Source organism: Columba livia, chromosome 24 (assembly GCF_036013475.1).
Source record: "Columba livia isolate bColLiv1 breed racing homer chromosome 24, bColLiv1.pat.W.v2, whole genome shotgun sequence".
NCBI classification, from domain to species: domain Eukaryota; kingdom Metazoa; phylum Chordata; class Aves; order Columbiformes; family Columbidae; genus Columba; species Columba livia.
Window position 1 is genome coordinate 78962 of NC_088625.1, and position 22670 is coordinate 101631.

At 50.2% G+C, this 22670-nt stretch overlaps 2 protein-coding genes across 5 annotated transcripts; one reads left to right on the forward strand and one right to left on the reverse strand.

The window, feature by feature from the left end:
- Window positions 1-2235: 2235 nt before the first annotated feature.
- C2CD2L (C2CD2 like) lies at window positions 2236-19873 on the reverse strand. Of its 4 annotated transcripts, none has more exons than XM_021285183.2 (14): window positions 19504-19873; window positions 15483-15578; window positions 14886-15005; window positions 12917-13027; window positions 11925-12038; window positions 11217-11334; window positions 10938-11061; window positions 10510-10574; window positions 9781-9908; window positions 9320-9491; window positions 8460-8552; window positions 8191-8324; window positions 7419-7701; window positions 2236-6894 (listed from the first exon to the last, which is right to left on the reverse strand). In XM_021285183.2, exons 2-14 carry the CDS (start codon window positions 15483-15485, stop codon window positions 6674-6676), a joined length of 1686 nt encoding a protein of 561 aa, XP_021140858.2. In that variant the 5' UTR covers window positions 15486-15578; window positions 19504-19873; the 3' UTR covers window positions 2236-6673. The 4 variants fall into 4 exon arrangements, with proteins under 4 accessions (XP_021140858.2, XP_064896165.1, XP_064896163.1 ...); XM_065040093.1 differs by lacking the exon at window positions 19504-19873 and adding an exon at window positions 17881-18096; XM_065040091.1 differs by lacking the exon at window positions 19504-19873 and adding an exon at window positions 17444-17866.
- On the forward strand, window positions 18170-22644 carry DPAGT1 (dolichyl-phosphate N-acetylglucosaminephosphotransferase 1). The gene is made up of 9 exons (XM_005500700.3): window positions 18170-18395; window positions 18478-18598; window positions 18676-18889; window positions 19072-19218; window positions 19350-19434; window positions 19873-20061; window positions 20615-20702; window positions 21017-21172; window positions 22075-22644. Exons 1-9 carry the CDS (start codon window positions 18241-18243, stop codon window positions 22138-22140), a joined length of 1221 nt encoding a protein of 406 aa, XP_005500757.1. The 5' UTR covers window positions 18170-18240; the 3' UTR covers window positions 22141-22644.
- Window positions 22645-22670: the final 26 nt, after the last annotated feature.

Here is a 22670-nt window from a genome sequence, read left to right on the forward strand (position 1 = left end):
GGACAGGGTGGAGTTGGGGGTGTGGCTTCCCAGGCCACGCCCTTGGAGGGAGAAATCAGACTGGCTCTCACTCTGAAAAATTAAAATTAACTCTTGTTCATCAGATGTAGTTTGCTGTCTTTTTATTTTAACTCAGAGGTAATTAATACCTGTCAAGTACTTGCACAACCCCAAAAAAAGCTGTGGTTAAATTTAGACAGTCATAACTCATTGTTTTCTAATTTTATTTTACATCTAAATATCTTTTAATGTTATGCTGGGAATCATTACTGCCTGGGAACTTTTTAATACCTCAATTTATAAACAGCCACTATTTAGTGATTCCTTTTTATTTCTCTTTAAAAAAAAAAAAAAAAGTCTAATGTGTTGACTCTGTTTGGTTCTGAGCTTTGTTGCCTCCAGTCTCGTGGCTCTGTTATAATTTAAATACTAAACACTCCCGATCACTTTCCAATGCTGTTTAAAATCTAAAGCTTCCTCACTTTGTTTCCTATGCAGTCATTCGTGTCTGCGGTTTATTTCATAACGGTTGTTCAAATGTAGCTACCAATGACTCCACATTAGTTTTCTGCCTTTATCATTTAAAAGGAATTCCAAACAATGTGTTTTCTAAACTAGGATTCAGACTGGGAATAACTGCTGCCTACTTCACCAAGTAATAGCTGAAATTAAATTTAGTTATTGCTCACGCCTAAATAATTTCATTTATTTACACATTAACATTTTTATCATTACATTACTACCAGGCGGATTAACTAGCACACATTATTTTTTATTATAGATATAAACTAGAGGTTTTTTCTCTACATGTATTACTTCCAATTAGTGTTCCAGTATTTATATCCCACTCTTTTAAATTTTACTACATAAATTGGGGATAATTACTGTCTGCAGAGTTTTGAGTAACAGCTAGAGTAGATGACAGGCATTATTCACTCCCAAAGACTCTTCTGGTTGCTCTTATTTAAGTTTTAATTCTAAACGTCTTACAGTAAGTAAGTAGTTCAAATAATAAAACACCAGGACCTTGGAATTTCCAGGCAAACCCACCTCAGCGCCTCGACGTGTCAAGATTGTCGGTGCCGGCTCCGCCAACAACGCGTCCAGCGAACGCCGCGGTGCTGCCGGGGCTGCGGCAGCGCGACGGAACCGACCGGAGCGCGGGGAGGAGACTCAGCCCAGCAGGTACCACACGTAACGTGGAACACCGGGCGGCCCAACTTCATTTCAAAGGAGGAACACGCACACGGAGCACAAAGGATGCTATTCTGCACGAGACGCGCTGTCCTTAGCAGCTGCACAGCGACGCTGTCTCTGTGATTGGGAGATCTGGTGGCAAACGAGGGAGCTCTGCACGTTGCACCTTTCAAACCTGCACAGAGTCACACTTCACCCCGCAGGTGACACCAGAAACTAGGAAGCCTTCGAAAAGAATTTATAACCCCACACACAAACGAGTTACACTCACCTCTGCTACTCAGAAAGTCATGTAGCTCTTCCATTTGGTGGAACATTCCACTTTCCCAGCTTGCAAGCTAAGATATCCCGCTTTGTCCAGTCTCGCTATTGTTTCTCTGATAGGTTTCTGTCACATTATGCTTAGTCTTGCTACATTAGGCCTAGGGGTTTCTAAAAGATTGTTGTTCCTTTTATCAACAGTAACCACGTGGGACAAGAATCTCCCAGCAGCAAGGCCAGTGTGTCAGCCCGACACCATGTCCTTCCCCCCAGGAGCCCGTCCGGACGTGGAAACGTGCAGCCACCGCCTCTCCGACCTCCCTTGGCTTCACAGTTGCAACTGCAGGCCCTGCAGCAAAGCCAGGACAGGACAAGAACAGAGGCAGGCTACAGCAGAAGAAGAAGATGAAGCAGGCGCTCGGGAGGGAGAAGGCACAGCTCTCCCCGCTCCAGTTGGTGACCCCGAGCTGTAACCCACCCTCCCGGGGTACTGCCGCATGTCCAGGGCCAGCCAAAGGTTTCGGCGCCACTCACGCCTTCCGGGGCAGACGTCACTGTCTTGGGAGCCCGTTGCCTCCCAGCAGCACCACAGAGGCTGCAGCCCTTGCCGTGGACTTACAGAGCGTAAACCCAGCACCTGCATCCAACAACAAGGGCTGTTCAGAGATGACGGTCTTACAAAAGAGAGCTACAAATCACTGACCTCCCTGAGCTTCTAGAAAGCCAGAGCCCAGCTCACCACTCTACAGCAGCTATAAAATCAGACTCGGAGTTAGGTTTTGATTTCCATGTGGTTTAATAAGTTAACAGGTTCAGCCATTACACTGCATTGGAATTCTTCTGCAACATTTACAAAGGTGTAAGAACTTCATTCATTCAGTCTAAATAAAGTCATTTGACTCTCAACCCTTAAATAGCTACACAGTTCCTATTTTTTTTCCTCTAAACAATCTGGGATTAAAATAATCCACCCAGAGAGAAGGCATCAAAGTACAAAAGAGCACACACAAGGATTTGAGGTGCTAATTCAAATTTAGCGTGAGTGTTTGGTCCAGTACCTGCACAAGCAAGGAAAGGTGGTGTGGGGCAGTCGTGCCTGTAGAAGGAGCTGTGATATGGCCAGTACACAAAGGCCTTCCACTGAGATTCTTACTCTACCATGACACTCACCATGACCTGGGGCAGAAGGAGAACAAGGCAAAAGACCCCAAAACACGCAAACGCCAGCCAGACAACATTCAAGCATCTCTCCAGCCACCCAGAAATGACTTTTTGGAGATTTAGCAAACAACTAACTGAGAGAAGCCATCACAGGAAGGAAGCGGCACCACTAAAGACGAGAAAACGGAACAAAAACCTTTGTAAGCTACTGTGCACGCCTTTGTAGTCCAGAAACAGCGTGTGCCTGTGGCCCTCTTACATTGGCTTAAAGAAGTTTTCATTACACTCTCCTCTGCTGAACTGTTTTGTGACTAGCTCTCCACCTGAGTAGTCCTCCCTCCCCAGTTCAGCCCATCTGCCTAAAACTTTGCCCTCAGCTACATAAGCAGCATGAGGGTGCTTGCAGACATCCATCATTCTAAAGCCTACAGCACCCCCAAAACAGGTTTTGCGGTTCCCTCCACTTCTTCCCATGCCTGTTTTCTCTCACCTCCAGAGGATACCCCCTCGCAGGTCGATGCCAAGGGCTTTTCCAACGTGAAGACTCTTAAAACCCCTTACCAAAACAAGGGGAGAGGATGTATACAGATATAATAAATATATTTACAAGCATACTTACAGCTACAGAAGTCTATTTTCTTCAGATAAGTACAAATACACAGCATGGGTAAGTTCTAGTAACTCTGCTCAGCCAAAATAGAGGGGAAAAAAAGACAAAAAAACCCACACCAAAAAAAACCAACACAAAATGTATACTTTGGCTTCATTTACCAGTCACCATTTCTACCTGTGTGTAGCTGGCAGTGAAACGCAGCACCAGAAACGCAGGCCATCACGAGCAGACTGAACTCCTTCAGAAGGCCCCGTGCGGTCAAGCCCGCTGCTCCTCTTCCCCCACACACTCAGTCGAGGGCCAGTTTCACAAGATGCAAATATTGAGCCAACCCTGAGACAGCAACCACGCGACTGCAGACCGTGCAAGTCTAAACAGCTGGATGGCGGCCCGCGCTGTGCACTGGTTGGGGGTGTTACAAAATGTCACAGAGCCCGCAATGGCACCGAGGTGAGGGCATGGGTATCCAGAAGAAGTTAAACAGGGAAAAAAAGCAGATTTCAAAGAGCATTTCTTCTGTCCTAAAGCCAGAAGCACAATCAGGGATTAAACACAAAAGGGATTTTTTTCAAGCAGCAGTTCTACGGGGGGGAAACTCCCTGGGACTCTGTCTTTACAGTTTCTGGAGGTCAAAGACTAGGTGACCTTCCCTCCTGAGAAGGTTAGGATAGAAGAATTGTTTCTGACACCAATAATCATGCCTCCCCCACGGGGCAGTTAACATTCTTGGTTTTGGGAAGTCAGGAAAATCACCCGTGCTCACGTGGCCAGGACAAAAAAAAAACAGCCACCTCCTGCTTGGGGAATGAAAACAACCGTGTGCGCAAGCAGTACAGATATGAAGAAAAAGGATCAACATGTTAATCAGGAGCATATCAGAACTAAAAACAAGTTGCACACAGCTGAGCCGTTCCCCCTCAGCCCTCTGTCCCCCGACCAGCAGATTGCCCCAACACTTTGAAAAACATTCCGGGCTCACCGACAACAAGAAGATAAAAGGTTACAATACCAGTCCTGCACTGTACGACTTTGAGAAGCAATGAAATGGCAGTAAGTACACCTCCACTAGGAAACACAAGTGGGCATAGGAACGAATGTTTGGGGATGCTCTCTGTCAGCACATGATGATATCCCCTTTTCCCTTACATTCTGACCAGATACAAACTTTCCTAGCAAAGTACTGCCTGTGATAAAAAGCATGGCCAAAAAATCAAGGGAAGACACACGCAAACCGTCATGCATCCCATGTGCCACTTTGTCACAACGACAATGCTTGCTGTCCTCCTCACATACTTGAGCCCCACATTCACACTTCAGAAGCGTGGGTGCAAGCCTCGGGCATTTGCCTTCGGCCACTCTGCACCAAGACAGTTCAAGTTGCTCTTGTGGTTTAAAGAGAAGAATACAGGACTATTAAATGAGATTCGCAGAAGGTTCTGCGATAAACTTCCAACTGAAGAGCTGCTGGCTCATCCGCAAGTTCCTTTCCATTCAAAGCAGCACGTCTAATGCAAGGTTTCACAAGGAATTCTTTCAAATAGGGTAAAAGGATAAAAGACACGAAAGAGCTCAGGGATGACAGAAAGCCTCCTGGACCAAAGAGATGGAGAAGAGGTTCCTGGTCAGCCAGCTGGACCAGTCAAATTTCTCACACATGCCCAACCTCATGGGGAATCGCAGGAAAAACAGAGACTCTTCTGCTGGCACGCACTGGCACTTTCAGTCCAAGCCCCACACGACTACAGCCTTCCCAACATCCAGACATGAGAGACACCTGAAACTCCTGTTCGTAAAGGCTTTCGCAGCGGCATACCGAACACATTCTGCTCTTTGGAAATGGCACGCGATGGCCACATCAGTAAGCCAGGATTTATCCTTCTGAAGAAAGTGACATGTTTCACGTGCATCATCAAGAGAAAAACTGCTTCTTCAGTTGACTGCATCCTGTACAAGGCAAGGCAACAGTCCCCACCTCAGGAGGTACTGTGACAGGAGAGCAGAGCTAGCAAATCCAGGCAGCACTAGGCGACTGCTCTTCAGCGAGTTTTTGCCTCCCCTGTGCCCCATCTCCCTAACTCTGTAGCCCACAGGAGAGCAGGAGCTTCCGTTCAAACTGGGTGTGGACAGAGCGCAAGCGTTCCACCAAAGAGCATTGTTATGCTGTCCGAATGCGGCCTCTGGGGTTACCTGCAACGTGCATCAGGAGACCAGAAAGTCATTTGTCTAGAAGGGCAGTCTCCGCCCACGCAAGGAGTCAGTTTTCCCCTGCGGGCCTTCCCCTCTGTAAATACCCGCTGCAGAAATGCCCGCTGTCTGAACGTGGTGGATCAGGTTTGCTAGAAGACAGGAAATACCAGATGCAATCAAGAAGGCTCCTTCTACTACAGGAAACCCTTTCATCAGTGCAAAGATGAACTCCTGCCTCTTTCTGCCACGCAGCTTCAGGCTCCCTGTCAGCCTGACCTTTCGCTAGCATCACCACCTTCCTCGCCATCCATCCCCGGGCGCAAGTGCCGGTTCTTGGCACGAGAGGCCAGGAAGGTGGCCTGGCGCCCCGCTGGCGCAGCCCCCAACTGCCCTCGAGGGAAAAAAACTGCCTTCATACAACAGCTGCTGCAGCATGGCCCCTTCCCCACTCAAGGACGCGGCTGCAGAAGGACGGCTGCGCCACAGGGTGGCAGCACCCACAGAACCCACCAGACATTCTTGCAAGGGCCGGGGCTTCTACAAAAACTTGCCCCATGGTTCAAATGGTTAGAACTTCCTTCTTCTTAGTGACTCCTTCCTTCGTCAGCATAACACAGAAAGCAGGCATCCCTCAGAACTGTCTGAACCAGAGACTGTTCCAACAGCAAAGCTGGGTGGAGACCCACAGCTTCTTCTGACATCTCACAGCCCCGGAACGCATCGCTCCGCACCCCAGTCACATTACAGCCTCTGCACCAAGCAGAAGCAATGAGAGCAACGAGATGGCCAGCAACCATGCCATTCTCTCTCGCTAGAAGAGCTGAGCGAGGCTACATCCCACACTTCTCAGCAACATAGCTAACCCAGTAGTTTCTTAACTGTTATCTCTGAGGGTTGCCACTTGAGAGGCCCCCCCACCCCTTCCCAGGACACACCAGGCAAGGGCAGCCAGCTGCACAGGCAGAGTTGCATCCACAGCTCCTGGCACCCCCCCACGGAGATCAGCATGCCGCCTGAATTTTCTGGGAGAGCACGGTGAGGTATGACAGTCAAAGAAGGCTAAGCCAAGGCAGACGAGCAGCCTAAGCCCCAGGTTCGCCACCTCCAGTCTCCAAATGGCATAAAGCACTGGGGTGTCTTCCCTCAGCCGAAGTCGGAAGGAACCGCACTGCAGGTCACAGATACCATGGAGTGGGAAGACAAGAGACTAGAAAAGGATGTCCGCACAATCTTTCTGACAGGCTTCTCCATCCTTCAGTTCTCACCCGCTGTTGTGCTATCGCTAGCTCTGGGTTTGGATTTAGACTTGAAGGAGAAGCGCTTGATGAGGCGGTGGGAGAAGCTGCCAGCTTTCTTCCTGGCAGTGGAGTTGGTGGTGACGTTGGACAAGTCATCATGTGACTGGCTCAGGCCTGCTTCTTTCTGCTTGCTCCTCCTCCGGAAGATGAGTTTGGTACCGCTCCGAAGAAAGCTAACTGCAGAGACAGGGAGGATGGAGACAGAAACCACGATAGTATCCTGCCCTGGCAGGTCTCAGGGGCAAAAATGCATCCAGCCATTCTCAGATGAGCAGCAAAGACTTCTTTCATCCTGAGCAATGGGACAGACTGCAATACCAACAATCTCCGTGGCTAAGCACACCATCACGTGTCCCCAGTGCATAACCTTCCTTTTATGCAACAATGCTCAAATGCTAAAATAACAGCAATGGCTCCAGATGACACACTCAGGCAGGACAGGATGGAGACCCTGACTGCCATCAGCCCCAAACGCATGCAAAAATGCACATCCAAAACCTGCAAGCCATACAAAGGTACAACAGTATTTCCTACCGAAGGGGCTTATTTTCTGCTTTCTTCCTTCTCTTCCACACCTGCCAGGTCTCTCAGGAATCTGGGCCACACAATGCAGCCCCCGCGCTCGGGCGGGAACTCGAATGTCACTTTGCCTTCAAGTACAACAGGCTAGCATTAGCTAGTGTCTAATGGTTCATCCTTACCTTTGTGATCTTTCAAGCTCCTGGTCTCAAGGGCTCCTGTGGAGCCAGTTTCAGACTCAACATCTTCCACCGATGGTCTCTCAGAGATATCCGATCGTGTCATCTCATCCAGCTCCTGACTGGCCCTTTGTCCTGATGGCGATGCTTCCAGCAGCTGTGATGATTCCGTAGAATCGTGTACCCGGTCAGCTGTGCCCTCCGAGGCAGAATCCCTGTACGCCGTGGCCTCCAGGGATGCAGCATAACCCAGAGAAAGGGCCATTTCATCTTGAGCAATAGGTACCTGGAGGGGGGTTAGAAGGTCAGACAAGAAGACAGGATCTCCCTTCTTCCACCCACAACGACCTACAGATGCTCCGGTTCCGATCATCAGCGCTAGACAGCACCAGCGCGCAATCGTCAGCCTTTTGCTGAAACATACTGGAACGTGGCTCATTGCAAAGCATTTCACAGCACCTCCCTCACTCCCATAGGCAAGCCTAAGGAAAACTCCTTAGATTGTCCATGGGGTTCCCAAGCGGCTGTGAAAGCATTCTCCCTTTCCGCAGCTGCTCTCGTGTGAGCTCCTGCCAGCAGCTGCCCTGCAGACTGGCGAGGTACCTTTGACACTCACTGGGAAGCAGCAACAAGCTGCAAGGAAGCAGCAAAAGCATCCTGCCGAGCATGTCATCTGTGCTGGAACCTTACCACACTGCTCACTATGGGACAGGGTGGTTTCACACGTGCACGCAGCCTCCCAGATCAGAAATGGAGCCCCATAACTACCAGAGACCTTGGAAACTCCCGAGATGATCAGCGTGCTACGTTTTGTTGGTGTCTTCTTGGCAGGCTTGTTGTTCGTCTCGGTTAGCTGCCTGATCGCTGTCTCGGCCACCGGATCCAAGCCATTGGGCATATGGCTATCTCCTGAGCACAGAAAAGACACCAGCACTTGAAGTTGCAACCTTCAGCATGGGCAAGAGGTTGCCTGCAGACCACGATGCTTGCAACAGGCAACTACATGTGCACGAAGGTAGAGAATGGAATTTATTATGAACTTACGGCTGCCGCTGGGCAAGGGGCAGCCGCTCTCCAAGAGCACTGTTGTCTTCTTTTCTGTCACTTCCACCTTGGAAGGCGACCTTGACGGTGAATCTTTACAGTGAAAGAGAGGCAGAAACACAGAGACACTAGTAACTCGAGATGAAGCTTAGGCAATTTCACTGCTGTATTGTGGCTCCCTACAGGCATGCCCAAAAAGCCTCAAGTGTGCACAGGGAGCCTGCAGAGGCTGGCTCTGTGAGGTTTTGCAGCAATAAAGTTGTAAGAAACCTATTGGAAAAAGACACGTGAAGTAGCCCAGTTGCAAGCCCCAGTTCATGCTGTTTCCCAGCCCCACCTCATGGAACTCCCAGCACCACATTCATCACCACCACAGACTGCAAGCAGCAATAACTGCCAATAAGCAAGGTCACCATGCTTTCGGCTCCGCATTCAGTACACATGGTATAACTTTTTTAGCAGTGGAGAACAGAGAGGAAGAATGGCAAAATGCTCGGCCCGACATCATGTAGATGTTATGTGGCAGCATACATGTTAGAGTTGGGACCTCCCTCCACCAAAGGGTGTCAGAGAGGCTTGTCCCTCTCTTGCCTCCCCCAAAACATAGGGCTGCACCCGTTCCACCCGCCATGGCCACATGAGTCTCCAGCCAATAAGAAGACACTAAGGGAAAGGCAGTGATGCCCATGTTCCGACCCAGAAGCCAAAAGCGCCACACAAGGTGCAAGTCTGCAACTGCAACACACAACGTCTAAACAGTTTTGCTACGGCCTGCGTGAGCGGCCTCAGGAATGTCATGGCCAAGGCTGCGCCCCCATAGCAGCCACCTGTACAAGACACCTGTTGTGGGGCAGCCTCACCCAGCTTGCAGTCTGCCTTAGGCCGGGACTGAATTGTAGTGACAGTAGTCACGATGGTGCCGTCGGGCATGATAGTCCTGTCCATCTCCACCTTCTTAGTGGGGGTGATGCTGGTTCGCACAGATGTGGCCTGCTGAGCATTCAAAGATGCAGGAGACTCCTGGAACAGCAGCTGCAAAGAGTAAAGCACAGCTCAGACCAGCTCTCCCCCTCTCAGACAGAAGGGCAGGCACACGGGTGACAAAAGCTTCTGCACTGGGCACAGCTCCTCCGTGACAGTGCAGTGTCAGTTGAATGGAGGGAGGCTCAGGAACCGAGGGTCAGGCAACATCCCTCCTCGGCGCAAGGGCCTCAGTCCCGTGTGACGAGCCTAGGTCTAATCATGCTTGTCTCCAGAGGCTCGCATTGCGAATGCTTCTGCAGCGTGCGTTTGTGCCAAACTTATGGAGTCGTGAGCTTACCTCCAATACAATGGTAGCTTCGCCGGACAGTGACTGCCCAGCTCCTGGGGCCAGTGAGCAGACCTGTCTCCCAGATGGTTGTTTGCCCAAAGAATCCAGCAAAAGTGTGGCATGTGCCAGGAGCACATCTGCGAGAAGGAACAGGAAAATAAAACATACCACAGCATCTCAGCACCTCAGATGACTCCTAGGCAACTGCTGCTTTTGGGAAGCAGCTCTGTGGGCCAACAAAGCAGATCCCCACAACCCCGGTAGCTCCTAGGTTCAAGGTGGCAGGGGGCACGCAGCGCTCCTCCACTCCTCTTTACCAATCCAGAAATCGACTCCCTTAGAGAGATGGCCATTGTGCAGCCTACATCAAAAATAGATGCTGCGGTTACTCCCTGACCGAGTACAAACAAACAGAGTTAAGAGCCTTCTGCAACATTCTTCCAATACACAGGGGCAAATCCTCGCATCCCTCTCCCCATTTCAGAGTGGAGACAGGCGAGTTGCAGTAAACTCCGGGGTACCAAAAAGGCCCAAGTAAGAGCGTTTCACTAAGAAGAACAGATTCTAGACTTACTTCACGCAGTCAGAGGCTCACAAAAATCGGATATGAAAAATCCTGTGCACAGCTCATCACACATCGTACCAACCCAGAACTACCAGAGGCTCAAAGCACAGCAAGTCCCTTAGGCATTTTTGTCTCCCTGTCTTACAAACCATTTTATGGCTGCCCGTACTCACTTGCCCCTCCGTCACTGTTCCCCAGCACCTGTAGCTTCAGCTCTTTACTTCTCGGTCCCAGCTCCCTGTTGAAACCGAAAAAAACAGGCTGGTATTAGGCAATCTTTGCAAAACAGTCACAGAGCAAACAACCCCATTCTGTATCTTCCCACCCTCAAATCTCACACACCTCATCACTTTTTCCAAAGCGCCGGTACACATGCACTACTTTGGGGGACACAAAAAGAGGCAGCAAACTACACAGAAGAGGAAGACTCTGGTTCATGTCCCCTGCAGGGCCATGTAGGCCGCCAGGGGAAGCTGAGAGGGCGATCTGTCTGGGAGGCTGAGATTCAGCCTTCAAGCAGTCACCACGTCACATTAATGACACCCTGAGACCGTGCCAGTCTGCCTCCACCATGCCAGCCAGAAGGAGAGCAGATGCTTACAGAAAGAGCTCCTCATTCCACTCCATCTCTGCTGCAGCATCAGCACTGCCAGCTGCCATCAGTCTCGTCTGCTTCTGCTGGGGGGGACTGTCTAGCTCTGCCATGCAGCGTATCTCCCCAACTCCTGCAACAGAGGGGCAGAGCATGCGTATGCGATTGTCAGCACCATGCAGACGCACAACCCTCTTTTCCATTCAAACCCACCCAAAACATCCACCCGCTCCAATCTCACCACCTGCATCCTTTGCCCCTGCAGATCAGCAATGCTTTCATGCTTACCTCCCTTCCCCTGGCTGCCCAAGTTCAGCACTCGAAGATTCCGTAGCAACAGCTTAGAACCCAGTGGGGCTGCTGCTACTCTTGATGGGGACTCTCGAGTCAACTTATTGCTGGGTACCTGAGGAACAACAAGACCGAGACCGATGCCTTTATCGTTCAGTCACCAGCAGACAACGGCAAGATGCATTATGTCCATCCTTGCATCTACTAAGTAGCTCCTCATAGCAACAGTGGGAAATACTCACAGAGCCATCAAAAGATGCTGCAGGTTCCCCAAGCTACCGATCTTGGGTGGGACCCTGTGTTATTTCAGATGAGGAATTTAAGGCAGACAGGAAAAGAGACAGATAAGGACAAGATTGCTGGCTGCCAGACGGACAAGAGAAGATAGCAAACCATGGGCCGTTCCTGTAAGGGTTGCCCTGGATGGAGCCTTGGTGCTCAGAGTGACAGAGTGACTGCCAAAACAGAGATGGATCTCGGGCAGTCTGGTTCCACCTCAGCACAAATGGCACTCAGCGTTTGGGAAACAAACTACAGAGTTTCTAATTCTCTCGTGACACGGTACCCCAGCTCCTATGACAGTGCAGGCCAGGAGGCGGCTGTCACCCAGAAGCGAGTCGCAACCCTTGGATTCCTGCCCGAGCCTCAGAAGCACTCAGGACGCGATGCTGGAGGCGCAGGAATGACGGGAGGAGGGAGCCTTACTGCAGCAGCTCCAGCGGTGCAGGCCTTCAGATTCACCATCATGGCTGGCTGCGTGCTGACAATGGTGTCCTCGATCAGATCCTTGATGGTGGACAGATCCACTCTCCCTTCATTCTTCTCTCCGCAATTCAAGAGGAAATGCAGGAAAGTCATAAGCAGGCAGATGCATTTTCTCCTTATACAGCTCCAACTGCCCCTCAAGCCACTAAGACGCTACAGTCCTTCTCCCGGTAATAACCACCCAGGTATCTTCCCACATCCTGTCCTCACTCTCCCCAGCACTTAAAGCTTCTGCGAAACAGCTGCAGGTAAACATAAGTTGTCTAAACGAGACAAACTAAGCCTCTCCGTTTCTAGCCTACCTATTGCAAATTTTGACAATACACCTCTTTTACAGTTTGCCACATTCTCATCACCTCGTGAGATGGGAGTACCGCACTTTCGGGAGAACAGCCAAATTCCAACATCTACTCAGGACAAAGCAGCAAGGGCATCAATAAAACAAACAAATCAACCAACCCATTTGGATCACAGAAGACCAAGCAATCCTGTGTTCAGCCTCGTGCATTAAACCTCTAATACTTTCAGGTTCCACACAATAACCTCTCAAAAAAATTCCCAAAAAAACAAACACCCCCCCAAAAAACCCCAAACCAACCCGGCTCATTTTACAACTCTACATCTGACAACAGCAGAAGGACCTACATAGACAGAAAGCCTTTTTAGCTACACACACTCCCATTCAGCTGCTACACCAAACTCGGACAACAGACACCGGTACTGCTTCGGCTCTCTTGACGTTGCACTGTTTTGACAGAGCTGAGGTAGCGTGAATTCCAGGGGGAGAGAATCGCCTGCCTTGCCCTAAAGGACCATGACAACGAGTTGCCAGCCTTTCCCCTCCGCAGCAGCCTTCCTCCTGGCTCGGCACCGTTTCTGCCACTCCCACCCTTGCTCAGCTCGAGTCCAGCCACCTGCTGTTGACAGCTCACCTCGCGAAGCTGAAGTCTTGGAAGAACAGAAAGGTTCAGGTCTGGTCTGTCCTTGAACACCCACGACACGAGGAGACCTTCGTTCTGTATCTCCTCCAAGTGGATCTCCACCTGGCCCAGAACAAACAACCATAGTCAAGAACAGTTTCTGTTTCATTAGGTGCTTTTTGCCCCACTTCAAACCCAGCAACTGAAGGGCCCTCACACCAACGCAGCAACAAGAGAGAGCATGTAAGAACACAAGTGGTGCTGGGCCTACGGGAACAAGCAGCTGCAGAAGCCTCATTGATCCATAACGAGATCTGGCTTCCTGATGACCTTTGGATGCCCAGACACCATCACAGGGAATAATGATAGGTTATTTCTTTGGCTGAAGAAAAGGCCTGAGGGACAATCCGAAAGAGTGAACTGGGCACTGACACAGACTGTTTACTGAGCTACATCAATTAACCATTGCCAAACCTAAGCATGGCCATTGGTAAGTTAGCAATGCATCTCTAGATCATCCTCAGATTGAAAACTCAACCATGTCACAATAGTCTGCAACAACAAACCAGACTCTACACCATCCTGTAGTTCTGCTGAAAAGCTGCACACCGATACACCTGAAAAGCACCATTAATGCAACAGACAGAAACAGAACCACACAGGAATAACTCCTGACCCAATATTTCTAGTAGAAACTGGGGAACAAAATTTAACATAGTTCTACAGTAATTGACAGACTGACATTCATTTACCACGAGCACAGAAGGTCCTCAGTCAGAAGTGACAGATCTGGGACAGGTTAGCCAGGTAAGTAACAACACGAGGTGCATAAAAGAGGCAAGACACATTTGGCAATACAGTCCTCAAAGTAATCCAACCAACAGGCATACGGTAACCTTACCAGCATTTCACAACGCAGCAGCAAGACCTCAATTGGAATACCACATGCAACTCTCTACAAGAATCATCAACCCAAAATTTCAACAGGCCCAGACTAGGAGACCTGGAAAATGCTAACAAGTAGAGGAGGAATTTGATGAGACGTGACAAAGGCTACTTGGCTCCCCGAGACTAGACAAAGACAAAAACCGACCACAGTTGTTGCCCACAACTAGATCGGCAGCAGGCACGCAAAACACTGAGGAGAAAGAGATCAGCTATTTAAATGACCGCAGAACGGAGGCACAAAACCAAACCGGGATGATCTGATAAATGTAGGTTGAATATTTTAATAAAGCTTCTGAAAGCAAAGGCATTTCAGAACAATCTTCCCACTGTAACACGTGCAGTAGTATGGGATTGGCTTCTGCCACCACAGTTACTTCTGATTTTACTGTGTCTCCCTATAGCACAAAGGAGCGTGCAGTCTTCAGGCAAGACACTGCCTCCAGCATCAAGCCCTTCTTCATGATGGGAACAAAATCACATTCCAGAGAAGTCAATCCAGCCAGAAAGTGACTATGGAGTTACCACCCACTGCAGTTCCACAGACTTTCTAGTCTGGAAGAAGCATCTGCAATATTCAACCCCTAGACAAAAATAATCTGTATTGCACTCTTATGAATGGACTAAGTGGAGCGCTGACAAGCAAACCACCCCTCAGTGTGGATTTCTTTTTCACAACAACCAGGACAACACCAGAACTGCACATGCGCACAAGATGCATTTTGCCCTATCCCTCACACCACAAGGGGAACTGAACTCTGGGGACCTTTCACTTCTTAAACACTCACTTAAAAACACAGTATAGAATGCTGCCAAGCCGCAAATATCTCTAGATTTTGTAATGGACATGTTACATAGCCAAGACCTGCAGAACAAGACTCAGAAGACAGGACTCGGGAATCTTTGCCACTCCACCAAATATCAGTGACAGCATGCTGCTTCTTCCTGCACAATGTGGCCTTATTTGCACTAAATTGAGTCCCCTTTCCTCGATCAGTGTGGGGCTAGGTGAAAGAACAAGTTAGCCAACCATTACCTGAGCCTGCAGCACAGCCAAAGTGACATGATAGGTGTCCACAGAAACAGCAACTGGGGACTGCTGAGTAACAGAGACAGGGAATCTCACAGCTTCAGCTGACAGAGAGCAGTATAGCACCTAGAGAGAAAAGAAAGGAGGTAAGTTTATATCCTTGGCAAGAGGAAGCCGTGCGATGCCAAAACTTCAAAAAGCAATAGCCAAGGTTGACCCACCACAACAGGAAAGAAACATCAGGCTTGCTCCCAGATGCAGTTCTGCACTGCAAACCTGCCATTTCAGACTACCAGTAAAGACATACTGGTTACAGATGCTCTCTTATCCTCCCCACTGTAGGACCTGATATTTGGGCTCAGCATCCATATGCTCCAGTTCCACCAAGACATCTCCCCCTAGCACTGTCCCAGAGCTCACTGATGCGCAGCCCCAGGGCCACAATCTCATGAGTCTGTCGACAGGTACCCAAACTCAATCACGGATGTTGCTCAGAACTTCCCCAGTCCCACCATGGCCATCACACAGGCCTCGGCGATCTCCATGGAACACATCACCAGCTGACAGAGACACCCTGTGCTGTACAATTCAGAAGAGCCTCACCATGCTGTGGTCCGACTGTCCCTTACACGTCACGTCACTTATAGTTGCAGCTGGTGGTAACTGAGGACCCTCTTCAAATGTGATCTGCACTGAACTCTACAAAGATAGAATTCTGTTAGGTCCCAGTGGTCAAGGCAGAAAAGAAATAAGGTCTCTGGTCAAGGCCTAGAGTCACAAACACCACATTAATTTCAGACGGGGAAGCCCAAAAGAGAATGGGAAATTGTTCTGGATAGCAGTCAGCTATAAGTACGTTAATCCCTCTTCATTGCAAAAGCTTTCCTGTATCTTCTCTTTCTCTCTCTCCCTTCTATGCTAATCCTGCCCCAAGTGAAAAAAAAAAAAAAACAAAAAACACCAACACACAACAAAAACAACAAGCAAACAAACAAACAAACAAAACCAACACACAAAAAAACCCCAACAATATCAGATCACTCCCTACTGCTTCATACTAGCCATGCCTGCTGTTTCTTCTCCCAAGCCTCCTGCACCAGAGCCATGTGTTCACCCACACGGGTCAGTCCCGGAAAGGATCACAAAGGTGGCTCACTACACACAAATATTCGCACTTCCTAACACCAGGAGGCAACTGTCACCTTAAAATAATCGCAGTCCTTGCTCTGCACTTTGAAGGAGATTACTTGATTAAATCAAATAATAATTACTCTCAAAAAGGGTTCTGCTCTGCTACAATTAAGGATGACAGAACTCCAAGAACACCGTGCTCGACCTATGCAATTAAGATTTGTTCCATCTTGTGCAGCTACTTGCAAGGATAACTGCTTAACAAGCCTCAATTAACCCTTCAGCTCTCGATATGCCAGACAACACTATGTACTTTGAGTAGGAAAACAAAAGGACAAAACCGAACTGGCCCATACTTGCTGGTGAAGTTAAGCCCTCAGAGGACTGTATCGCGGGGATGTGACTTACATGCCTCATCACTGAAAAATCACTTCCCCAAAAACAGACGGGTACTGCAAAGTGACATATAACAAAAACAAGCACTTCTTCCTAAGTCGCCTTCCTCAAAGATCCAATGTCTTCATCTCATCCCAGCAAGTTGTCAGGGGATGGCACCGAGGCAAATGCAAAGACAGAGAAATTAGGAGCTACAGAAGGTCTGCTGGGAAAACTGCTGCACAAACATTCCCAAAGAAGCCAGAGTCACGACCTTACCTATGGGGTTAGAGATTACAAAGCCTGTTGTGTTGAGACAACTAACAGGTGGGAGCAGCCAGAGTAATAATTTCTGATTCCTCCCCACTGTCACCAATCGCCTGATTTTTTTCACGTGGCCGTGCTGCACTGAGATCCACTTTTCTCTCCTGCCTCTAGCCCAGAATTTAACTACCTTTGTCAGAAGGGGAGAGACATTTTCAAACTTGCTGGAAAACTCAAACACCAGATCGCATTGCATTCTTCAAGACTTACTTTTCTTGAAACACATTAGTGTCATGCTGACCTTTTCTAACTCTTGATTTCCCTGTGCAACTTAAGTGGCTCCCTCTTCCTGTCCATAGAACAGAAAAGAAGTTTACAACAGGCCCTGGACCGCAGCTTTCACGGACAAAAACCCCCGCCTTGAAGGCAACTCGAGCTGCTGTGTGATTATTTCCATCTGGAATCGGCAGTACGTATCCTCCTTCATGAACTCCAAAACTACAGATCAATGCCACTGTCATGCCAGGGGATTAAAGGGAAAAGAGGCTGCTGCGGAAATGTCCAAGCGGCAACATCAGCCGGCTCCATCGCCCCTTGTCTCGGGCTCAGAACCGCGTTCACCAAAGCCCGACACCCGCCTCTGCGCGCCCTCACAGCGCAAAGCGGCCCGCAAAGAGCCGCCGGTTCCCTGCGCGCCTGCCGGCACCCTCCGGCCGAGCTCCGCCGCGGCAAGCTCCCCCGGAGCCCGAACCAAAGGCCGGCGGCCCCCCCGCCCGCGCCGCGCCCCGCCGTACCCCGTGCCGGCGCGCCTGGCTGTTGAGGGCTCGCACCCAGGCCCGCTGCCACTGCTCCCGCAGCGACCGCAGGGCAAGAAGCGCGGCGAGCAGCGCCCGCGCCCCGGCCTCCTCCGCCGCCGCCCCGCGCCGCCGCGGCGCCCGCAGGGCCGCGCACCGGCAGTACTGGACGAGCCAGGCCGCCACGGTGAGCAGCGAGGCGGCGAACAGCAGCACCAGCGCGGCCCAGCCCGTGTCCGGCCCCATGGCGCCGCGCGCAGCGACTCACGGCGGCCCGGCGGGCATGGCGGGCTCCGGCGCCGGCCCAGCCGCTGCCCAGGGCTCGCCGGCAGCCGCCCGCAAGCGCCGGTTCCCGGGCGCGGGTGAAACGCGGCTCCGCCGGCCTGGAGAGACGCTGCCCCGCGCACCTCCGCACCGCGGGGGAGGAAGTGACGTACTGGGGCTGACCGCGGCGGTGCGGGCGGAGTCCGTCCCGGGCGAGTGCCAGTGCCTTCGCAGGGAGCCTCGCGTTCCGAGGCGCAGGGGGAAGCGGCCTCCAGCGCCGGGCACAGGTGCTTGCGCACCGCTCTCCGGACAGCTGCACGCGAGCCTGGTCCCCACCGGCGTCCGAGCAGCGGCCCGCGCTGGCAGGCAGTTGCTGCCAGAGCGAAAGATGGCGCTCCCAGCGCTCATGGCCCGAAGGTGGCCGGCGTATCCGGTACTTGCCCTGTAGCATCCGGCTGGAAACCGCCGGCGGGAGGCGTTGGCGAGCCCGGCGCCGCTCCGTGCCCTTGGCTGGGGAAGCGCCCGCCGCGGCCATGGGGGCCTGGCCCGCCGTGCCCCTGCTCATCAACTTCGGCGGGTCGCTGCTGGGCTTCGTGGCCACGCTGACGCTGATCCCGGCCTTCAAGGACCGCTTCCTCGCCGCGCGGCTCTTCGGTGCGGACCTCAACAAGGCCTCCCGGCAGCCTGTGTGAGTAGCGCTGCCCTCCAGACCGGCAGCCACCCCGGAGCGGGGCCGGCCGCGCTGAGTCCCTGCCCTGCTTTCCTTTCAGCCCCGAGGCACAGGGCGTGATCAGCGGTGCCGTGTTCCTGATCATCCTCTTCTGCTTCATCCCCGTGCCCTTCCTGCGGTGCTTTGTGGAGGAGCAGTGCGCGGCCTTCCCTCACGACGAGGTGCGGCTTCGGGGCAGCACGGTGGGCATGGGCAGAGGTGGCCGCCGCTAACCAGGGCCCCGTTCTCTGGCCTGCAGTTCGTCGAGTTCATCGGTTCGCTCCTCGCCATCTGCTGCATGATTTTCTTGGGCTTTGCGGACGACGTTCTGAACCTGCGCTGGCGCCACAAGCTCCTTCTTCCCACAATGGCTTCTCTCCCACTGCTCATGGTTTACTTCACCAACTTTGGGAACACGACCATCGTGGTGCCCAAGCCCTTCCGGGTGCTGCTGGGCGTGCACTTGGACCTGGGTAAGTTTGGAGTCACCAGAAGCCGCCAGTGAGGCGGCGGGCAGCCAGTGGAAGGGGTCACCCAACAGTCCTCTGTGCTGCAGGGGAAATACCTGAAGGATTTGCTTAAGTAACCAGTGACGGGGCACAACTCCACCCCCTAAACATGAATACTAAAGCACTTGGCTTGCTCTGATCTGCAGGTGTCCTCTACTACGTGTACATGGGCATGCTGGCAGTGTTCTGCACTAACGCCATCAACATTCTCGCTGGAATTAACGGAATTGAAGCAGGGCAGTCGTTGGTGATAGCTGCTTCCATTATCGTATTCAACATTGTAGAGTTAAATGGTAAGGAAGATAATGTGTATGTTAGCAGGTACAAAAAGCAAAGGGAAAGAATCCTAGATTTCAATATCTGATAGTACTAAAAATCAGCTGGTTCTGTCTTATCACAAATGCTTTTTTCTTTTTTTCTGTAGGGGATTGTCGAGATGATCACATTTTTTCTCTCTACTTCATGATTCCCTTTTTTTTTACCACGCTGGGGCTGCTTTACCACAACTGGTAAGAGGATGGACAGAGCGCGTCCTTTCCCTTTACTTCCTCCCTTTTCAAGCAAACAAAACCACTTACCGGTGTACAGGTGGGCGTAAACAAGCTTCTTGCCAGCACCAAGAGCACAAAGCATCGATGCACTGGAAGCTTTTCCTTTCATTGGAACAATTCGGTCACACCAGCTCACCAAAATGCGCAGAATACACTTCCTCATGTCTCACTAGCCATTTTTTTCCACGTCATGTTCTCCGAAAGTCAAGCTGTGGGTCCCAGTCCTGCAATTCTTAGAATAAGGACCTGCAATCATTGTTTTCACTGTGTAGATCTGCGGCAGTTCCCTCTTGGTCCCTAACCTGCCATGTGGGGATACATTTGGTAGCTATAAAGTAATTTTCACGGCAACAGCGATCACGACAGACCTTTGCTTTTCTGCCCTGTGGATTGCAGGTACCCATCTCGCGTGTTTGTTGGGGACACCTTCTGCTACTTCGCCGGCATGACCTTCGCTGTGGTGGGGATCTTGGGGCACTTCAGCAAAACAATGCTGCTTTTTTTCATCCCGCAAGTGCTCAACTTCCTCTACTCCTTGCCTCAACTCTTCCACATCATTCCTTGTCCCCGTCACCGGCTGCCAAGGTAGCGTACCTGAGTGACCTAGAATAGTACCGCAGAATGTGCCTTTTATTTCCAAGATCAGCTGAGAAAGGTGGTGGAGTGTGCTCTTTCTAAAAGCCATCAAAGTAAGCTTAAAGGTAAGAAGTCAGCTGTCTCACTCTGCCAACTGCAGTCACACCATGCAGTAAAGGTTTCTGAACAAAGTGATTTTTAACAAAGTTAGAATACAATTATTGTCAGCTACAAGATTGAGAAAAATCGATACAGGCATTCATAGTAGTAATCAGTCTGCAGCCGTAGCAGCGACTATCTCTGCAGACATCACATTCTCCAGTTTTCTTTTGAAAACTATACAGCTTTATGGATATATTGGGAGTACGGTGGGGAGGAGTCCCTTCCTGACTGTCCAGTCTGAGGGACTAGGTATTGGCAGGTGTTGTCAAGTGTAGCGTATTATTCCTGCTTTTTCCATCACTGGATTTCTTGCTCAACTATTCAGCTAGGGATCTAGTTCTGCTTACATAGGGATCTCTCTGTCTCTTGGCTCTGACTAAAATTTTCATGTTTCTTTTAGGCTCAACACTAGCACAGGGAAGTTGGAGATGAGCTACTCCAAATTCAAAACTAAGAGCCTCTCTGCCCTGGGTACAAACATTCTGAAGGTAAATCTGGAAAACATTCAAAATCCGGATGTGTTCTGAGGCGGTGTGATCAAGTGTGAGAGGAATAGGATAGGAGGGAAGGTGGAACTTCTGGGTTCACTAATTATTTCCTGGCTCAAATCCAGGAGTAAATATTCTGCTTAGTCTCTCACCATCCCTCACAGTCACGCAATGACGTTAATAGTCTTTCAGAATAACCACAGGCAGCAGCGTCCCAGGACCATCATAGGCCTGGCCTGTCTTTTAGTAAGACCAAGAGCCAGGTGGGCACCCAACATACCTGGTGAAACAACGCACTATATTTCTTTCCCCAGGCAGTCAAGATCTTGCGCGTAGTAGATGTGAGGAGTGGAATAGATGAAGACGGCGAGTACACCGAGTGCAATAATATGACACTCATTAACTTTGTGATAAAGCTGATTGGACCCACCCACGAGCGAAGTCTCACTCTCCTGTTGCTACTCCTTCAGGTCAGACAAATGGTTCCTGCAATAGAAAGACAAACTCTACAATACAAACAGATCTAAACGGGTTTCCAGGGCTGTTAGAGAAGTTTGTTAGGAGAAAGGGGGAGGTAGGCTGTCATGCTTCTCACACATGATGCACTTGAGCAGTGGAACTTGAGGAGAATTGGAGGTTTATGCAGCTCAAGGAGGAAACAGATTCTTCCTCCCTGTTCGCTGAGAGCTAATAAATACAAAGTTCCTAGGTTCGCTTGAGAAGTTTCCCAAGGCACCAATTGCTGGATGCTAGAAAAACATTAGTAAGGCAGAATGCCTCATCACTCTGACTCAATACAGCCTTTTTCCATGTTCCTATTTCTCAGCCGCATGAAGTAACACAGTCCCAGACTTACCTCTGGCTGGTGGACTTGAGTATATGTGGCATGCACGTCAGCTGTATCTGGAAATCTGAGCAGGGTGCAGGAGCATTCTGAAGCAACTTAGAGTGCAGGGATAACGCGCCTCACAGATACTGCCGCTACCTCTATTCAGTACATGAACTCTCATGCACAATATACTAGAAACACCGCTTTTGGAAAGGCCTGCGTTGCATAGCTGCCTGCGATAAAATTTTTTCTTCCTTGGATCAAAGGTAAAAGACACTTATTAGCAAAGAGAAGAGACACTTAGCCAGATCCCCATTCAGGAGGAAAGCACACACAGAAATCCCCTGTGGATAGCTGCGGTTCTCAGCGAAAGAACCACAGAAAGAACCACAGACTCTGGCTAGACTTCTGCCTTTCATTTTTCAACTTAGTGAAATGAGGCACGCTGGAAAGCATAGCAAATCCATCCAAAAAGGATGAATCTGCCAGCCTGTAAACTATTTAACACTAATGTTTCTGTTGTCTGTCTGATTTTTTACCTAGGTCCTGGGCAGCACAATTGCATTTTCAATCCGGTACCAGCTAGTGCGCTTGTTTTATGATGTCTGACTGGACTGTCAGGGAGCAGAGGAAAGAGTTGTACCTATCACTCAGTTTTTCCAGTTGCTGACCAAATGATTCAACGGATCTGACTCTGGCCCTCCAAGAACTTCAGGACACCTGTCAAAATGCAAGTACCTATTCTGCGTGGGCTTGAACTGTAATTATCTTCTCCTTTTGCACACAGAAGGCTTTTGTTCAACTCTCCTGACAGAAAAGATTCGCTGCTACTTGGACATGATGGGTGCTGGGAGTGCCCTTCAGAGAGGAAGGAAACAAATGTTTACTCACAGCGCTTAGGGCAAGTGGGAAAGGTGAGATCTGTACATCTGACAAGCACGTTACTGTTCCCAAGAGAGAAAACGGACTGCAATTTCTGTGAGACTCTACAGCAGAACAAGTAAACCAGAATCCTCTCCTGGCTTCTCCAATCTTGTTTTTGGCCCACGGACATAGAGTAATGTGTTATAAACCAAAGCTCAGAGCACTCTGAGAATAAAATAACTCATGGTAGCCTTTCCCCTTCCATGCTTTGCTTC